At 46.0% G+C, this 17,994-nt stretch overlaps 1 protein-coding gene across 3 annotated transcripts in view; it reads left to right on the forward strand.

Annotated features, from left to right (window-relative positions):
• Positions 1-17,994, forward strand: part of Nhsl1 (NHS like 1) — a 221,335-nt gene that overhangs the window by 73,377 nt on the left and 129,964 nt on the right. Inside the window, exon 1 of one of the 3 annotated variants that reach the window (XM_057762280.1) lies at positions 14,249-15,016. The exons of the other annotated variants lie outside the window; for them this stretch is intronic. Within the exon in view, the coding sequence (XP_057618263.1) occupies positions 14,812-15,016 (205 nt within the window). The 5' untranslated portion in view covers positions 14,249-14,811. Of the gene's footprint in view, positions 1-14,248; positions 15,017-17,994 lie in introns of those variants that run through there. 3 annotated transcript variants of the gene reach the window in all.

Genomic DNA, 17,994 nt, shown 5'->3' on the forward strand with positions numbered 1-17,994 from the left:
TTTTCATTCCATCATTTTCTTTTTTTTTTTAATATTTATTTATTTATTTATTTATTATGTATACGATATTCTGTCTGTATGCCTGAAGGCCAGAAGAGGGCGCCAGACCTCTTTACAGATGGTTGTGAGCCACCATGTGGTTGCTGGGAATTGAACTCAGGACCTTTGGAAGAGCAGACAATGCTCTTAACCACTGAGCCATCTCTCCAGCCCCCCATCATTTTCTTTCAGTCGGGCTAGATTGACAGGTACTTTGAAATATCTAATTTAGTTTCGAGACCCTGTCTCATACATCCAGGGCTGCACCAAACTTGTTGCATAGCCAATCGTGGCCTCTGATCTGTGTCTGCCTCCACAGTGTTGGGATTGCATGCAGGCACCACTACGCCTAGTTTCTGGTCCTGTTTATGCTGTGCTGCGGTCCAAATCCAGGGCTTTGTGCATGCCAAGCCAGAACTCTAGCAACTGTGCTGCACCCCCAACTTACTTCGTTTGGATCAGTGGGTGATGCTGTTTCCTTAAAGGTTATGTACAAATTTATTTTAATTTCTTATGTGAATAATTATGCCCCAAATAAATGTTATCTGGACATAAGGCTAAATAGTTAAATATTTCTTCTTGGCTTTACAGCTAAGATCAAGTGAAGTTAAATAGTATTTGAAAGTTTGTATGATTTTATTTCTTCATCTATTCACCTTAAGACTGCAGTGTAGTACTATCTTCCAGTGATCTTGCTCCTTGGAGATCTGGTACTAATAGTCCCTTCCCCGTTTCTCTGGTTAATTAATAGTCTGCAAGTTCTCAAAAAGATGCTTCTGAAAATGACAGTGATTTCTTTTGGGTAGGGATTGCCTCTCAAGAGTTTTGTGTGGTTGACGCCTCTCACACTAGGTGGCGCCATTGCTGTGCGTCGGAGAGGCCTGCCTGAGCTGCGGCTGTCCGTGAACATAAATGTTGAAATCAAGGTCCATTTCTGCCTAATGTAAATATTTGTGATGTCTGCCACTCTGTGTTATCCCGGCATGTTTCTAAAAGGGGAAAGGAAAATACTAAAAATCTTCCCTCCCACGTCAGCCAACGAATGTTTATTGTGACCTCGTGAAGTTAAAATTTGCTCATCGTTGGAGTCAGGAAGGGGGCGATGCATAGACTGGATTCTAAGAAACCAGGCAAACGCAAGGACTTCTCTGTGTGCAATTTCTGAGGATGGAGAGAACAGCCACTTGGGAGGCTCAGAGGTTATGCTTCCAGGAGACGATAGGAGAGACTCGACTCCGTCACAACGACCAAGTTGTAGTATGGGTGTGATCGCCAAGCTGGCTGGATAGTGAACGCTAGGGATGGATCTGCTTGCCTCAGACACACGCCACCCCTCCCTGTCTTTTTTTGCCCTGCCCATTTTTGTTTTTAATTTTGTATTGCTTTATTTTTAATCGTATGTGTGTGGGTATTTTGCCTGTATGAACGAATGTCTATGCACCATGTTGCATGCCTGGTGTCTGCAGAGGCCAGAAAGTCCCCCAGAATTGCTGTGATTGACAGCTGTGAGCCACTTTGTGTGTCAGGGAATCAAACCTGGGTCCTCTGGAGGAACAACCTGCACTCTTGACCACTGAGCCATCTCTCCAGCTTCTGTTCTGTCTGTTATGTGGCATCCATGCTGTGTCCAAAGTGCAGTAGAACTCTGCGGAATTTTATTCCTTGCTCTGTTGAAATGCACGGATGCTTCACTTTCTAATTGTGAGGCACACACAGCTTTGAAGTTGAAGCTGCCTCCACCTCCAACTCCTCCTCCTCCTCCTCTTCTTCTTCTTCTTCTTCTTCCCTACTCCTCCTCCTCCTCCTCTTCTTCTTCTTCCCTCCTCCTCTTCCTCCTCCTCCTTCTCCTCCTCCTGTCTTGAAGCAAACAAACAACAGCAACAACAACAACAAAAACCCAACCTGTTAAAGACACGAGGAGTATACTCCACACAGCCCAGGAAGAGAAGCGCTCTGAAAACACGAGAGTAGAACAAAAGCTTCCAAACACGCACGATCTACTGGACAAGAATCCTCCCTCAAACATGGCTCCAGTGTTCCACACAGTTGGGAATCTAGGCACAGATACATCTCCGCCAGGTCTGGCCCGGCTGTGTCTCTAGTCTTTGAGTGGTGCCAGACTATCAGGCATTGGGTCTGCTGCTGCCCTGGGCACCCATCAATCGTCCTCTCTGCCCGCACCCCTCCCCCACCCTTAGGAGCCTACCGGATAAACATTGGATTACTCTGTTGATTTCTCTCCTGAGAGGCTGCAGCCTGGTTAGGAAAATTCGAGTCTCATCTTTTCCGAGCCTCCGATGTAATCTCATTTGGTAGAGGAAGTCTCATCTGGCTTTGGCCAAATAATAGACTTACGTATTAATTTTTAAGCGACACTTAGGTGGTTCGTGAGTAATGTCATTTTCTTAAGCGACATCTGGCCTGATCCGCCATGCCTGCTGTACTTGACTGTGACTGCCTGTGTGCCGACAGTGTTTCAGTGCTGAACAAAAGATTTGGTTGGTATCACTACCTTTTCCCTTTTGAACCTATGTTGAACCAGGTGTGTTTTTCTTAGCGACTGTAACCTAGAATGCCACGTATCTTGCAGAGGTCGAGAGGGACCGGAGGGACTGGTACCTATTATTGTCAGTATTAGTTATATTTGTTTGCTTTTTGAGGCGGACTCTCATTCAGCTGTGTGGCCCAGACTGGCCTCTCATTCCGAGCTCCCAGGGATGCACACTCTCCTCTTTTTATATACTTCTTTCTAAAAGCTAAACTGGCATTCCTCAGTTTAGGCAGGGTGGGCCTTTGCAGTTTTTAATTTTTTTGGTAGTAATTTCTATTGATTTTCCAGGATTTTGCACTTTTCTGTAAACCATTCATTGCTTCACATGGTTTTGGGGGAAGAAATACGTCTTCTAACAGCTAGGCAAGATGGCAAGGGCAGTAGCTGACAGGACTTAGTGTCCACCCGGATCCCCACCCTTTAACAGGCCTGATGTAATTGTGCGCCCTGCTCCTGGCCTTAGCCACCATCTTTTGTCTAGTAACCATATCTGCTTAGAGCACTTTGAGATGCCCTGCTGCCTGGTACCCTCTATTGCTGAAAAGAACTTGCCAGCACTCGGGCACTGTGGGGCCGGCAGGTTCCTATCAGCCTTCCTCATGGTGGAGCGATGAGACCCATGATGTCTAGCGCGCAGTGGTCCCAGTAGGGACAGGAGACCCATGTGGGTGTCCTTGTGACTCTCCATAGCTATGTGTTCACGTCGGAGCTTTGGGAGACAGCGCTGTTCTTGTTTCTGAGTCTCAGTAGGTGACAGCATTGCTGGGCTAGTGAGGAGAATCACCCAGGGAGAATACTGTAAGGCTGGCCTTAGCTTTTGCTTGCCCGTCTCCACACAGCCCACCCACCGTCAGTGGAGAGGACCCTGGTGTTTGCTTTGTGGAAGCCGCTCATGGTCTCCTGACGTTCCTTTTTGAACACACACATTCTTTTTGAGTGCATGTCCGGGGAGCAGCGCAATCCAGTAACAGATGTTCTCTCAATTTAGGGTCTACATTTTCGACCATGGGGAGCAAGTGTTGGGAGTGTCTTAAGTGCTCTCTGGGCCTTTCTGTTTTCGGCTCAGGGGTCGAGTTTACCACTTTAAGGCTGAGACGCTGTGGCTGCAAAGGGGACAACTGAGGTAGTCAATATCAATTGGGATCCTCTTTTCTAAATCGTCTTTCTCACTGGGAGATCTTTGAAACCGGTTAGGCAAGTTGCCAGTGTGCGTGACGATAAAAATTGTTCTGTGAAGAGGAAAACGTCGAAACAAAGCCATCGAAGCCACAAGTTCCACAGCCGGGAAGTTATTTTTGTGTTCTTCATGCTATGTGTATGTGGGGGGAAGAAAAGGGCCTCCCTTCATTTTCCTGTGTTCTGAGGCTGAGCTACTCATCGAGTTGATCGGCCACCATGGTTAGCAGCAGGAAGGTCGTTTAGTTATGCACAGAGAATCTATATAAACTGAGACTCATAGAAGTGGCGAATGGTGGCAGCTTCGGTAACCAGAGCTGCAGAGAGGGAACATTGGGGCTTTTGGAGGGGCGTGGTGGTACTCCTCCTGGGAGGGGCAGGAGGAGATTCTGGCGAGTATGGTGGTGTTGTATAGACGCATTCTCTCGATATAAAGGCCTTTTGGAGCAGCTCTTGGCCTGGCACACATTCTGAAATGTAGACTTCCTTGCTAGATACAAATTGTGGTGACAAGTGGGCTGATTTTCAGAACGACTCCTGTGTCAGCTCAAGTATACCAAAGAGGTGTATTTTGGAAGTGGCATATTCTAGTCTACCACGTTTATTGTGTAAAGATACGGTAGCAAGGGCAATTTAAAATGTCTCTGATTACTATGGGGCATCTAATGAAAATGTTCATGTTTGACTTTTTTTCAGAGCATAATTTCAGTACTGTACTTGCGTTGGCCATGGACGAACAAGAAAGTTCTTGATTTCTTCAATTCTGACTCTGTACTTGACAAGGTGTTAGCAAGGGTTGGCTTAGACCAGTATGACCAGAAGATGTTGGTCATTATGACTGATGTTCACTGGTGCCATGATTTCTGATTTTCTTAGGCTCATCTTTATTCATTTACTCATTTGTTTGTTTGTTCGTATATTTAATTTCCATTCGTCGAGCTGGAGAGATGGATCAGTGGTTAAAAATACTTGCTGCATTTTTATAGAGGACCTGGGTTCAGTACCACATGCATAGAGGCTCACCTCTGATGCTCTCATCTTGTTTCCATAGGAACCAGATGTAGGTATGATGCCTGTGTGTGTGTGTGTGTGTGTATACACACACATACAGGCAAACATTCATTCATACACATCACACAAAATAAAAAATAAATCAAACTTTAAATTCTCATTGATTTTTTTAAATTATTATTATTATTATTATTGGTTTTTTTGAGACAGGGTTTCTCTGTGGCTTTGGAACCTGTCCTGGAACTAGCTTTTGTAGACCAGGCTGGACTCGAACTTACTGAGATCCACCTGCCTCTGCCTCCCTGTTGCAGGAGAGCGGGAGGGGGGAAGGGGGGGCGGGGGGCTTTTTTTGTCCCTGCTGTCCAGCTAGCTTAAACCCGAAGTAATCACACAGAAACAATATTCATTTAAACACTGCCTGGCCCATTAGCTCTAACTTCTTATTGGCTAACTCTTACATGTTAGTTTAACCCATCTCCATTAATGTGTATCGCTAAGTGACTGTGGCTTACTGGCCAGATTCTAACCAGAGTCCTTCTCAGGCAGGAGATCCATGGCTTCAGCCACTCTGACTTCTTCCCAGTGTTCAGTTCTGTCTACTCCACCTACCTAAGTTCTCTCCTATCAACTAGGCCAAGGCAGTTTCTTTATTCATTACCCAATGGAAGCAACACACAAACAGACAGAACTCCTACACCACCTCCCAAGTGCTGGGATTAAAGGCATGTGCCACCACTGCCCGGCTGATATGAGGGTGATCTGGCTGTAACATTTGTCACCCCATTGATCTCCAGGGATGATTTTTTTTAAAAAAACAAAACAAAACAAAACAAAACACAGTGGTTTCCAGAGGGAAAAAGGCTTTGTGGGCTATAGGAAATTAAATTTGAAATAATAAGATTTCTTACTATGGCCTAGAAAAATAGCCCATGGGTTTAAAGAACTCTGTAGTGATGAGGCGAGCAGGCCTGCTTTTCGTCTTGCCCGGCTCCCGCACAGCTAGCTTTACACCCGAAATAACAACACACAAACTGTATTCATTTAAATACTGCCTGGCCCATTAGTTTCAGCCTCTTATTAGCTAATTCTCACATCTTGATTAACCCATTTCTAATAATCTGTGTAGCACCACGAAGTGGTGGCTTACTGGGAAAGATTCAGCATGTCTGACCTGGCGGCTGGCTCCATGACGTCTGACTTCACTTCTCTTCTTCCCAGCATTCTGTTCTGTTTACTCCGCCTACCTAATTTTCTGTCCTATCAAAGGGTTAAGGCAGTTTCTTTATTAACCAATGAAAGTAACACATAGACAGATGACCGACCCTCCTACATCAGAGCTCTTCTGGAGGATCCAGGTTCAGTTCTCAACTCCCATGTGGCTCCACAAACATCTGTAGCTGAGTCCCAGCGCCTCCGAAGGTTCCAGGCATCTGGTGCACAGATAGATATACATCCTGGCAAAATACCAATAATACCCTTAAGATAAATAAATGCATTTAAAAAGATCACTTTCTGCATTACATCTATATAGTCTCAATTTATAAATTACTATTCAAATTAGAACCATTTGCACTAAAAATGTGGCATTTTAAAATTATCCTGATTTACCTCACAAATACTATAAAGCAGGCTTTATTGACTAAACATTGAATTTTTATTAGACTCTCAAACTGAAAACATTTTAAGGTGCTTTCCTCCCTGTATTCCTGGCATTTATATGTAACAGAAGCAAAAAGCTACAGAAAGTGAGTGCTTCCGGTCCCACTGTAAGCCACCAGCTTAGTGTCACGTGGGTTCAGAACACTGAGTATATGCACTTTTGATTTTTTTTTTTGTCAAACTTTATGAATTGAAATGAAAGTTGAAAACTCCAGCTTCAGAGAACTCTCTCAAGGATTTTGCATTTTACAAATACCTTGAAGTAGATTGTTGAAAAGAAATTAGAAAACTTGGAATGTATAAGACTGCAAAAAACAAACCAAAACAGAATTCCAGTTTCTTTGTATAGAGATGGGTAGAGACGGTACAGTTGTTGGACACCCCCCCCCACTTCCTTGTATTGCTCTCTGATGTCACTGTATGCTTCTTCCTCACACTTGGCTTAACACACAGCCCTGTCCTCACTGCTAGTCCTGGAGATCTGAGGACTGTGCTTTCTGTATTGCCTCCAGCAAACTCCAGCAAGCTCCAGCTCCCTGGCCCAGCAGCCAGAAGGGATTCCCTTCATCTCACTCTCCATCCTCGCCTTCACCTGCCTCTTCCTCTTCAGTCCTTATCTCCCTCTCTTACGTGGAAAGGATGCCTGAGATCTCATTAAGCACTCTTCCTAGAGAACCCTTAATAGCCTCATCTCAAGATTTGTTTTAATTAACTCTTTATTTGCTTCATTTATTTCATGGGTATGTATGTGTGCCTGGGTGTATATATGTGTAGCATTGCATACAGGTACCTGCAGAGGCCAGAGGAAAGAGTTGGAGCCTCTGGAACGGGAGTTACATAATCCAATCACGGATGCATACCCTCTCCGCATATGAGGTCACGCAGGCGCTGCCTCCTACCTATACTACAACAAAATGAGCTCTGGTCCAATTGTTTATGTTCTATCGCGGCACCGCTTGTGATAAAGTATATGCTGGCAGAATCCAATGGCGTGATAGCCAGTTCTTGGATTTTCAGGGTTTTAAGCAGCTGGTTGTAAATTACTGCCAACTTGAAACTGGCCTTGGTGGGAGTCCTTACACCCGGAGAACTGGCAAATATTGCAAATCCAGGCTTCCTCCATGCCTCAACTCCCACCTCAGAGAGTCGCTTTACCAAGACAGCACCCATGGATCAAATTTCTCTGATCCTGAGAATCTCAGCCTGAAGTATTTCTCATCACAGTAACTAAACGTGAGCCCTGACTCACGACACTGCCGTCTTTTCAATCTCTTTTGCTGTTATGTTACAAGTAACTGGATATTTGTGACCTACAATAAACATTATTTTCCTTCTGAGCTAGCACCTATCTTTTGTATTTTACAGCCTGGCTGAGTTCCTAGGAGGGGATCAATACATATTTGAACCGATTCCTTTATCTGGGCTACTATCCTGTTTGAAGATGACTCGCAAACTGATAGAAGCTGAGGCCTAGGCAGCTGTCCTCTCCCTCCCACCCTGTACACATAGATATTTGTATTTACTTATATTTACTTATTTGGGGATGAACTTGAATTTAGGTTCTTTTCATTTGTGTTTTGAGTCAATGTCTCACTGTGTAGCTCAGGCTGGCCTCATGTTCCAGGTCTTTCTGCCTCAGTCTCTAAAATGCTGTGATCATGACCCTTGACAAGAATCTGGGTTCCGAGTGACACGGATCCAAAGCATTTTAAGAACTTTGTACCCAGTTCTGTTAACGGGCATTGTTCAAAGGCTCAGCTAGCTGGCTAGAATCGCTGCTGCTGGTGTTCAGATGGGCGTGGGCTTCTGACTTGGACTGGCAATGTAGTGAAAGCTGGTTGGCTTGAAAACAAGCCTGGGAAAAAAACCAGCTCGCCCCAGTGTGCGGTGTAAGGCAAGCTGAGTGTAGTTGGGAACCTAGAGCAAAATGGAACTAATGCTTTGGGAGGTCGCCTGGGTTGACTGAAAACATTTTTGTCATGAACATCTACCAGGAAAAAAAATGATGAAAACCAAAATGTCTTTCCACTGCTTCTGACCGGTTAGGTTCACCTGACAGGGCCTCAGGGCCCTACCCAGCTCATCTCTCTGGAGAACCATGGAGGACGAGGGGCTGTTCCTCTGATTCTGATTTACTGTTCACTGCAACAGTGGGGTGGATCACTGAGATTATGGCATTCTGGGAGACGAGAGCAAGTATTAATGTCTGGACAAATTAAGAAGGGCAAGGAGTCTTTCCTAAAACGAAGCCATATGACTGAGTGAGCGGTGAGATTTTGTTAGTCGCTCCTTAATTTAGATTACGTTTCTATTATCAGCTTCAATTTTGATTTGGGGGATTTGGTGGTAAGGGAATGATCATCTTGAAGAAGGTCTAGTTATGTGCTTATCTTGAACCATAAGCTCAAAAGAAAAGCTGTACAGGGAAATGAATGGATGGCTCCGTTTGTTCACTCCTTCGCGGGGAATCCCTGTCCTGGGGGACACGTTGGCTCAGAGGTGAACCATGCACCGCTATCAGCTGACTGCTTCTGGAGTTCAGAATTTCGGGCCCTTCCTCAGATCTGAATCAGATTCCGTGTTTTAATAAGATCCCCTGGGATTTATGTGTTTAACAAGCCTGATTGAGGAAACATTAATAACCATAGCAGTTAATGCAGAGGCCACCAGAAAGTTGTCAACAGCCACAATGTCAAGATTTTCCAAGATTGCTTGGTGCTTCTTTTCAGGGTTTTTACCCTTGCTCCTCTTGTATATGAAAGGTCGCAGTGTTGATCCTCAGTTTTAGGGAATTTTCTGACCTGAACCCCTTAGATGGGGGTTAAAGTGGGTGCAGACCTCTACTTTTGGGCCATTGGCTGCTCCACAGCTTCCGATGGTCTCTGTGCTCTGGCACCATTGTTCTGTGTACTGCTGCTGGCGATATTCCTCGCTGTGTGCCTCACCTCAGGGGACCCAGGGTACTGCTGCTGCCATATTGCGCCCATATCAAGTGATCCCTCGGGGGCTAAGGCGTGGGGTGTCAGATCTTCATGGAGGCCTTCTCCGACTCACTGATGTGTAACGGTAGACAAATGCGTGTGTTCAGTCTTGTCATCTGAGGAGAACAATATTACTCATTCATGGAGAGGGACAAAGGACAAAAAGCCAGACCTTTCAGCCCAAGTTGACACAGAAGTCATGATCATCCTGCCTCGCTCCCCGAAACGTCAGCCTTACCAATGTACAGGCCCATGCCAGACACTTCACGTTTTTAAGATAGCTTCTCCTGTAACCAAGGCTTGTCTCAAGCGCCTTCCACCACCAGGGATGGCCTTGATCTTCTGATCCACCTTGCCTGTGTCTTCCAAGCTTTGGGATTACAGACACGTACCACCCCCTCCCCATGCCCTGAGCTAATATTTCTTCCTGTTGAACATTGGTGCAATGGTAGCTGAGATTTTAGTGTACCGAGGAGAATTTGGTTGTGGTTATAGGAGTATCATGGCCTTGCTTTTGTGGCGATTGTTTTGTTTTGTTTCTTAGATACAAATAACTTGGGCTAACTCAGAGCCTGGGAGGTCCAGACAGGAGGATCAGAAGTTCAAGGTCAATCTTGGCTTCATAGGGAGTCTGAACCCAACCTGAACAACTTGGAACCCTGCCTCAACCAAACACCGAGCAGCAAAACAACCTCCCCACACCCCAAATAAGACAAGCAGTAACTATCTCACACCATTTACTTTTGTATGGGGAGAGAGAGACTTTTAATTATTAGTGTGTAGAAATTACATAGAAAGATTTCCACTTAACTCTGCCCTTAAATTATTCATAAGAAGTGACAGTTGGGAAACCGACTGCACCCTGTCCCAGAAGTAAAAAGTCCCTGAGGGTTGTCTGGGAGATTTGGATGGTAATGTGATAAGGGCCACATTGCACTGCTTTCCCCCTCCCCCAGTCCAAGCTGCCAATAGCTGTGTGTGCCTTCTGCCCCCACCCCCTTTGTCTCTGTTCAGAAGTCTTCACTTTGGCTCCCCCGTTACCCCTCAGGGTGACCAGGCCACCCACTCAGCAGCCCCTCACAGTTCTCTATTGGCCTCTCCTCTTCTCTCTTCCCTTCTTCCTTTGAAAGAGCAGAAGAGGTACACATGGAAATTAGAAGTCACAGCTCTCGCTCGTTTGAGGGTGTAGAGGCCAAAAGAACTCACAGCATTTGAAACGAATCCCTGCTCTTGGCTGGCATTCTACACAGATGGCAAGTGGAGTAATTTCACGCCTGATTGGTGGAGGGGCTTGTCTCCTCGTATATCCTGTCATGTTTAACAGTTTTTGTTAGAGGGAAAACTTTGACTTGACTACTCTTGGTTTTAAGGATGCTGGTACAACACGCAAGGTTTCTCAGTGTATCCAATCTACCCGCTGACTTGGGTAGAAAGCAAATCTCTTCTAATTCATGGGCACTGACTCAGGAAGATGGTTCTAGAACTTTCCCTAATCACATATTTCAGTGCCTCTCACTTTTTATAGACAACTTTTAATTAATTTATTATTTAACTTATTCCTAAAGTAATGCATTTTCTTCTAATGTTGGTAGTAGTTATTGGTAAGTGACCCCAAAGGGCCAAGGCTTAATACAAAAGGGGCAGGCAGCCATCACCCTGACACAAATCCATCCTGAAGTCATCATCCAGCCCTTCTGACCCTTGGGCTGCAGTCACACAAGTAAAGGACAAGGTTACTAGTGGGAGGCAGCTGTGACAAAGCCTTTGTATTAAAGCCACGCATTTCATTCTGCGAGGCCGCACAGGCTCCATCCCGCTAAACATGTAATTTCAGCAAGCTTGTTTATCTGCTCTCTCTGCTTGAAGCAGAGCCATGCCGCATGGTAGGAGGGAGCGGGATTGGCACAGGGGATTGCAGCAGAAGTTTCAGTGTGACAGCCTGATGGCAGGAGGGGACAGGGGAAAACCCATCACAGTGAGGAGCAGGATCACATTTCCTTAGCAGGTCCGTTGACAAGATCCAAGAAGGGTGTGTTCTTGTAGCTTTCGGGGGGAGGGAGGGATGGTTAAATTATGACATTTTGAGATTTTTGAAGATGACTGAAGTTATTTGAGAAAACTGTCAATACTCTAAAGCTCATACTGCTCCCCAGTAGCAATTTTGTGAAGAGTACAGCATTTCTTGGGAGCACACCGGCTCCACAGCCCTGGCTGAGAGCCCATTGGTTAAGGTGTGTGTCTGTACAGTTGCTCAGTGAATGCAGTTTGAATGAACGTAGTAGCTGAGGCAAGCCCACTTACGCTCTTCTGGAGCCCACATGGCCCATGAATAAAACCGAGTCCTTCAGGGCTGACTAGAAGTGTTGCATTGGCCAAACAGCAAGTTTGACCCCATAGTAAACTCACTTGAAGTATGTGGCTTTCTTTGTATTAGCAAATATGCAATCATGGAGGCCAGCAGTTCTCAACCTTCCTAATGCTGTGACCCTTGACTACATTTCCTCATGTTCCGGTGACTGCACCCCCCCCCACACACACTCTAAAATTATTTCCTGACTACTTCACAACTGTAATTTTGCTACTGTTATGAATCATAATGTAAATATCTGATATGTGACCCCAAAGGGGTCACAACCCACAGGTTAAGAATTGCTGATCTAGACCGTAGCCTAGATAGTACACAGAGGATTGGTTTATCAGTCCTGTTGTGTGGTTTGGTGGAACAGTATCTCTAAATCCAGTTTCTTCGTTTACCTACATCTAGGATAAAATTATATTTTACAAATAACTTCGGCCCATATAAATATGTGACTTTAAGAGCAAGTCTTGAGTCTTGGCTCTAAATAGGCCAATTATCATTCTTGGTGGCTTGAAGTGAGTTTTCTTTCTGCCCCTGCGTTAGGTTCTTGCTGGACGTGTGCGAGACTGGGGATACGTGAGGAGCAGGCCCTGAGTACTGGCTTGGGTGCACCGAGACTGTGCCCGTGCTCGAAGAGGCCTGCAGAAGAGAACCCAGCTGTACCTTTGGTGCAGGGAATAGCAAGGGGTTTATTACAAAGCTTAGATAGCTGTACATTACAACCCTAAGGTGTGGACAGCAAGTTAGAGAGATCTGTGCTCAATGTTTGGGGTCCACAGGTTCTTAGAGGGCAGGAGTCCTGCGAAACTCTGTGATGCTGAACAGCACTGAGGGCGCATGCACTTTTCTATAGTGCTTTTAAAGATTCCTTATTTTATATTTTTAATTCTTTTCGCTTCTTGTTTTCCGGAGGCAGGATATCATGTAGCCCGGGCTGTTTGCTTTACATTTAGAGGAGGAGGGCCTTGAGCTCTTGGTCCTCTTGCCTCTACCTCTTCAATACCAGGAGGATGGGTGTACACACCACTGCGTCTGATGGTGTCATTCATTGTCTTTGCACTGGTGATAATGGTCAGCATAGATAGATAGATCATTGCAAACTAAGAGCTGAAGCAGACCCAGTACACCCGGTAGGGTGAATCTCTGACCCAGTGATGTTTGCTATAACTCACTCCACATCCTTCACCACTGCTCTGCCAGGCATGTGCTTCTATGCCTCAGTTTCCCTGTCTGTCACTTGAGGGGTTTAAGCTAAAGGATCTCTTGAGAATCCTACTAGCTTTGAACTCCTCATCAGTGCCAACTAGGCTGTTCTGTCACTTGGCTTTTCAGTCCCAGTGTCTTCCTCTGGTATAGCACGAGAAGTGACTGCCCTAGGGACACTTCGCGCTGTAACTTCTTCGCTGAACATCCCTGTCCTGCTATGCTGGAAGAGAACCTCTTTTGTAGCCTTGGAGAGTTGGAATAGACTTTGTCATGCAAAGTTTGCTTTTTAGAACTTTTGGTTTGTTTGTCCAGACAGAGCTTCCCTGTGTATCCATGGCTGTCTTAGTACTTACTCTGTTGATCAGGCTGGCCTCAAACTCAGAGATCCCTCTGCTTCTGCCTCAGTGCTTGGATCAAAGCAGGTGCTGCCTCTGGCGCCACCACCACCCGGCTGCTTTTAGAACTTTTAGTCGGTTTATTTTCAGTGAACTTGTTAGTGTTGATATGACTAATTCTCTGCTTGTTGCTGTCTGCCACACTCTGAGCATCGCTCTGGGGCAGGGAATGCTGATGTTCAGGACCAAGGCATCACAGGGACCTAGGGGAGGGGTTATGTACACTCCAGTGCATTGCAAGGTAGCTTCTAGGCGCTTTGATTTAGCTGGCAACCAATCAATTGCTCGAGCATTGTTTTCAAATAGGTTTCTCTCTGATAGGGTGGCCATTGGAAGGTCCTGGGGCTAGGCTGAAGAGGGGTGCTGTGCCACACATTTTGCCTACGGTTGGCAGGAGGGGAAGCAGGGACAGGTGCACACGTGGCTGCTTCTCACCTTGGCTGGAAGCAGGAAGTGAAACCGCTTACCTTATCCTTGAGAATGGCATTCCTAACCCCCCACCAGGAACGCTGGCGGACTCGAAAAGGGCTTCTGGTGAACACACCTTTTCAGACAAGTGGGTCCAATGATTGGCAGTCCAGTTCTTTTTGTGATCTGCAGGCGACTACGTTCCTCACAGGCTTGCATTCCCATTGCTTTGCAGGAGTTCAGAAGTTTGAGCTACCACTGAAGTGTGGTCTGTGGAGGGGCGGGGCTCTCTGTCGCCAATGAGGTGCCTTCAGTCCTGGGCAAGCCTATCATCTTTCGCAGGAGTGCTTACTCTGTAATCCAAGCGATAGCCACGCAGCCTGTTTTATTGTTTGTGGAGTCCTGCGGCTAGGAGCGCTTCCCAGACGGGAAGGAGGGCAAGTGGGCGGTTTATGATTCTGCCCTGTGCCGAGACGACAGAGCCGAACCCTTTGATTTCTCCCAAGTAACCTGTGTGGGTGAACTTTAAACTGGGGACCTGCCTGATTCTGGATCTTTTTCTGCCGGGTGGGGAGTTAGCTCCTCCACCAGAAGCTGGCTTTCTGCCTTCAAAAGGAAGGATGCCCTGGAGAGGCGTAGGATTACATTTAGGGATGCTAGCCGAACAACCAAGTGTCGGGGTACCTTGGCTCTTCTTTGCAAAGTCTTGGCAAGTGTGTCTTAAATGACCACAGCGTTTCTTTTTTAAAAAGCTTGTACTTCTCTTTATTTTTAATTTTTGCCTGTGGACCTCTCTCCAGAAATTGGTGCTGCAATGTGGCTAGAGTAAACCATTTTTAAAAAATATATTTTTAATCCTTCATTTTCCTTTTTCTTTTAATTGGGCACACAGAAGCACAATGCCAGCCCGACTCTCAGCGTTGTCTGGATAAGTGGGAAGGGGCAGGCTCCTTTCAAGGACCCGGGCCAATTCTAAAAAGCCAGCTTTTTGTTTGTTGGGCTACCCTTTGTCTCTGGAGGATTTTGATGCGTAAGAAGATGAAAAAGGAAGGCGCCTCAGGTTCCTTCAGACTCAAGGCAAACCCAGGCTCTCTCTCACGCGCTGTGAGTTGGATAAATTTCTCCTCCCTGTCCAGGCAGACAAAGAGGCTGTTTCGCAGTGACGGAGAGCTGTCTGTTTGTGGGCAGCAGGTGGAAGCAGATGAGAATTGGATATACAGAACCAGAAAAGGTGACTTGGTTTCTGCTGTTGTTATTTTAAATTTAAACATCTTTAAATTTTTTTCTTCTATAGACTTCTTTGTTCCTATCAATGATTTCTTGTCATGCCCCCCCCCCCAATTAGGAGTTTCTTGTTTGTTTTTGTGTTTGAATTCAGAATTCGGCATCGTTCATTTGTTTATATGTCTAAAATAAAAACTCCCTCAACAAGATTCGCCTTGTGAATGTAGCCTCCAGAGAAGGTTAAATGGCTGTTGTTTACTGTGGGCGCTCTCCCTTCCCTCCCCAGTCTGTGTTGTCCTGTGACTTGGGTAGAGTGAGCGAGAAGACATCACTCCGGATGGGATCTTCTAGCCTGACAGTCCTGGGCCAGTTATGAGCTCCTGTTCTGCAACCGCTTTGAGAAAACTTGGGTGTCTGTGGATGGTCTTTTGGCAGCTGTCTTCTGAGAAGATGAATTAGTGCTTGAATTAGACAGGTGCTGAGTGTGATGTGGAGGGACACGGACACACAGGGGAGTCCCTTTCAGACCAATGTTAGTGTCTCTTCTCAGGATTAGCATGTTAGACACCACCCCCCACTCCTGGAAGGCAAGGAACTCAGGGCGCATTCTGGTATTTCATAATCCTTCCCCCTGTTTTCTGTATAGAATTCCTGACATCTCTCTATTAGGATACAGGCTGTAAGACCTGGATTATTTCTCTCTGTGATGGTCTCTACGTTGGGTGTTGTTCAAAGTCCAGCAGGGAAGCACTCCTGTGTGTTACAAAGGAGCCCGGTCCAGACATTGCTAGGACTGTGTGGGACTTGTTTACTGTGTTCTCTCTCTGCCAAGAGAAACCTTGCTAGAACCTCTCAGGGACCCATTCTTGCCCCTCTTCTGGGAATCCAAACTGCAGAAATGTGAGTTAACTAACCTGGGTCCATGATCATTCTGAGTGCTCTGGGAATTAAACACAGCTCTTCTATAGGGACAGTGGTGTTAACCTGCTTCTGTCTGTCTGTTGAACTTGGCGGTGTCAGAGGAAGGACTGGTTACTATTCATTAAGACGTCGGTTGCTTATTGCGTTAAAGAGGTGGTCATCAGTGGTCCCCCATCCTGAGTTTTCATACCCAAGTTTTGAGTCCACCCTGTGCAATTGCCAGTGTCGAAACAGGCATTTCTCTTCTGGCTGCAACTGTCTAGTTTAAGTCTGGGAGCTGCTTCTCTAAATCAGGAATAAGCTGTGGTTTGGTAAGTGGCTGGCCCATCGTGTTTGAACCAAACATGCTTGCAGGGTGGACCCCAAAGGGCTGTGGTTGCGAGGGAGTGCACTTTTGACTCCTCTGGCCTGTGCCAAAGTTGCTTCTCAGGACTTATTTTGCTTCAAACTAACTGCTGCCAAGTTTCTGTTGAAGACGGTGTACGTGTGAGCATGTGGCTTTAGTATTTCCAGTGTCCGTGGTTCATCCAGATTAGCATTAAAGGGAGAGAGAGAGAGAGATGGAATTTGTATGCATTGCGTTGATTTGGAAACCGAAGCGAATACTGTACACTTGACTTGTAGAGTATAAAGAAGTCGTTGTGAAGAACGGGGGGTGGGGGGGGTGGGGGTGGCAAGTTCTGAAGGAAGGGAAGACTTGTATATTTCCAACACAAAACTCCTTGCCTTTTATTCCTTCATGTCACAGAGGGCACTGTCGCTTCCTTCGTGTAAACAGGGTCCACCACAGCGTGTACATTTGTAGCTTCTTAGAAATAATCGGCCCAGAATAAATATTATCATTTGGACATATAGGGTGCAGGGAAGTCTGTTAAACGCTGCCTGTATATTACAAATCGTAGACTTACATTCTGTTTCCATATTTAGCTTGCAAAAGAAAATTGGCTCTCTTCCTTGACACACTGTCTCAGGAGCATGTACTAACAGTTGGGCTTTATTCCTCGTAATTCTTCCCCTTGCAGAGATGTAGAAGTGACATTTGTTTACATTAGCAGATCAGAAGAGGGACCTTCTTTAAGGCAAATCGGGCAAGGCTTTGGGCTTTCTTCTGATGGGCATGAACATATAGCAGGGGTTTCCAGTCACCGCAGAGGGTGCCCAGTGGCCATATTAAGATTGGGTTACATATAAAAAAACACCTAAGACCTACTGATCTGATGGGCATAGGGGGCGTCTCCTGTATCTAACTCCTAGAATGTAAACAAGTCTTTGGATTCATATATGCTTTTGACAAACTTCCGTCCTCCCCTCCCCCACTACCTTCAGTCCTGGCAGGCAGGGTGGGCAGTGGTTACCCAGAAAGTCAATCTTCCTTGCATTCTGTGGGGTGTGGGGAGGCTGGTTCTGCCAAGGCCTCTGCAGGCTTGCTCCCAGCTGCTTCAAGGCCAGACTGTTGTTCCTGCCCTCTGTCGCCAGGTAACACCTTACAGCACAGCCAGCCCGTCGGAGCCTTGGTGAATAGTAGGCTGTAGAACACATCCATTCCTTCTGCAAAGTAGAAGGCCTCGCCATGGTGAATCTCCAGGCCAAGGAGTAACAGTTACAGTGCCAGTGTTTACATGATTACTTTTGAGGGGAGTTTATTTATTTCCTTATATGTTTCTTGAGACAGGGTCTTTCTACATAGCCTTGGCTGTTCTGGTACTCATTTTGTAAACTGGGGTGGCCACAGCCTCACAGAGATCTGCCCGCCTCTGCCTCCTGAGTGCTGGGATTAAAGATGGACATCACCACTGCCTGGCTTTACATGGTTACTTTTGAAGATGACTATCAGTGCCTTAGCTTTTGATTTTGTTATTTACACCCCAGAAACTAAGGTAAAACGATCGCTTCAGATTTTTGTGGATTCTTTTCGTAATGTTAGAGGTGACCAACAGGCATCTTTCTGCTCCATGACTTTTCCCTGTGTATCCGTGTATTGAATGTTGCCCGAAGTAGGAACTGGAGAAAGAGCTCAGAGGTTAAGAGTCCCTGCTGCTCTTGCAAAGGGCCCGAATTCCATTC

The sequence above is a fragment of the Chionomys nivalis genome, chromosome 2, assembly GCF_950005125.1.
Source record: "Chionomys nivalis chromosome 2, mChiNiv1.1, whole genome shotgun sequence".
Taxonomy (NCBI): Eukaryota; Metazoa; Chordata; class Mammalia; order Rodentia; family Cricetidae; genus Chionomys; species Chionomys nivalis.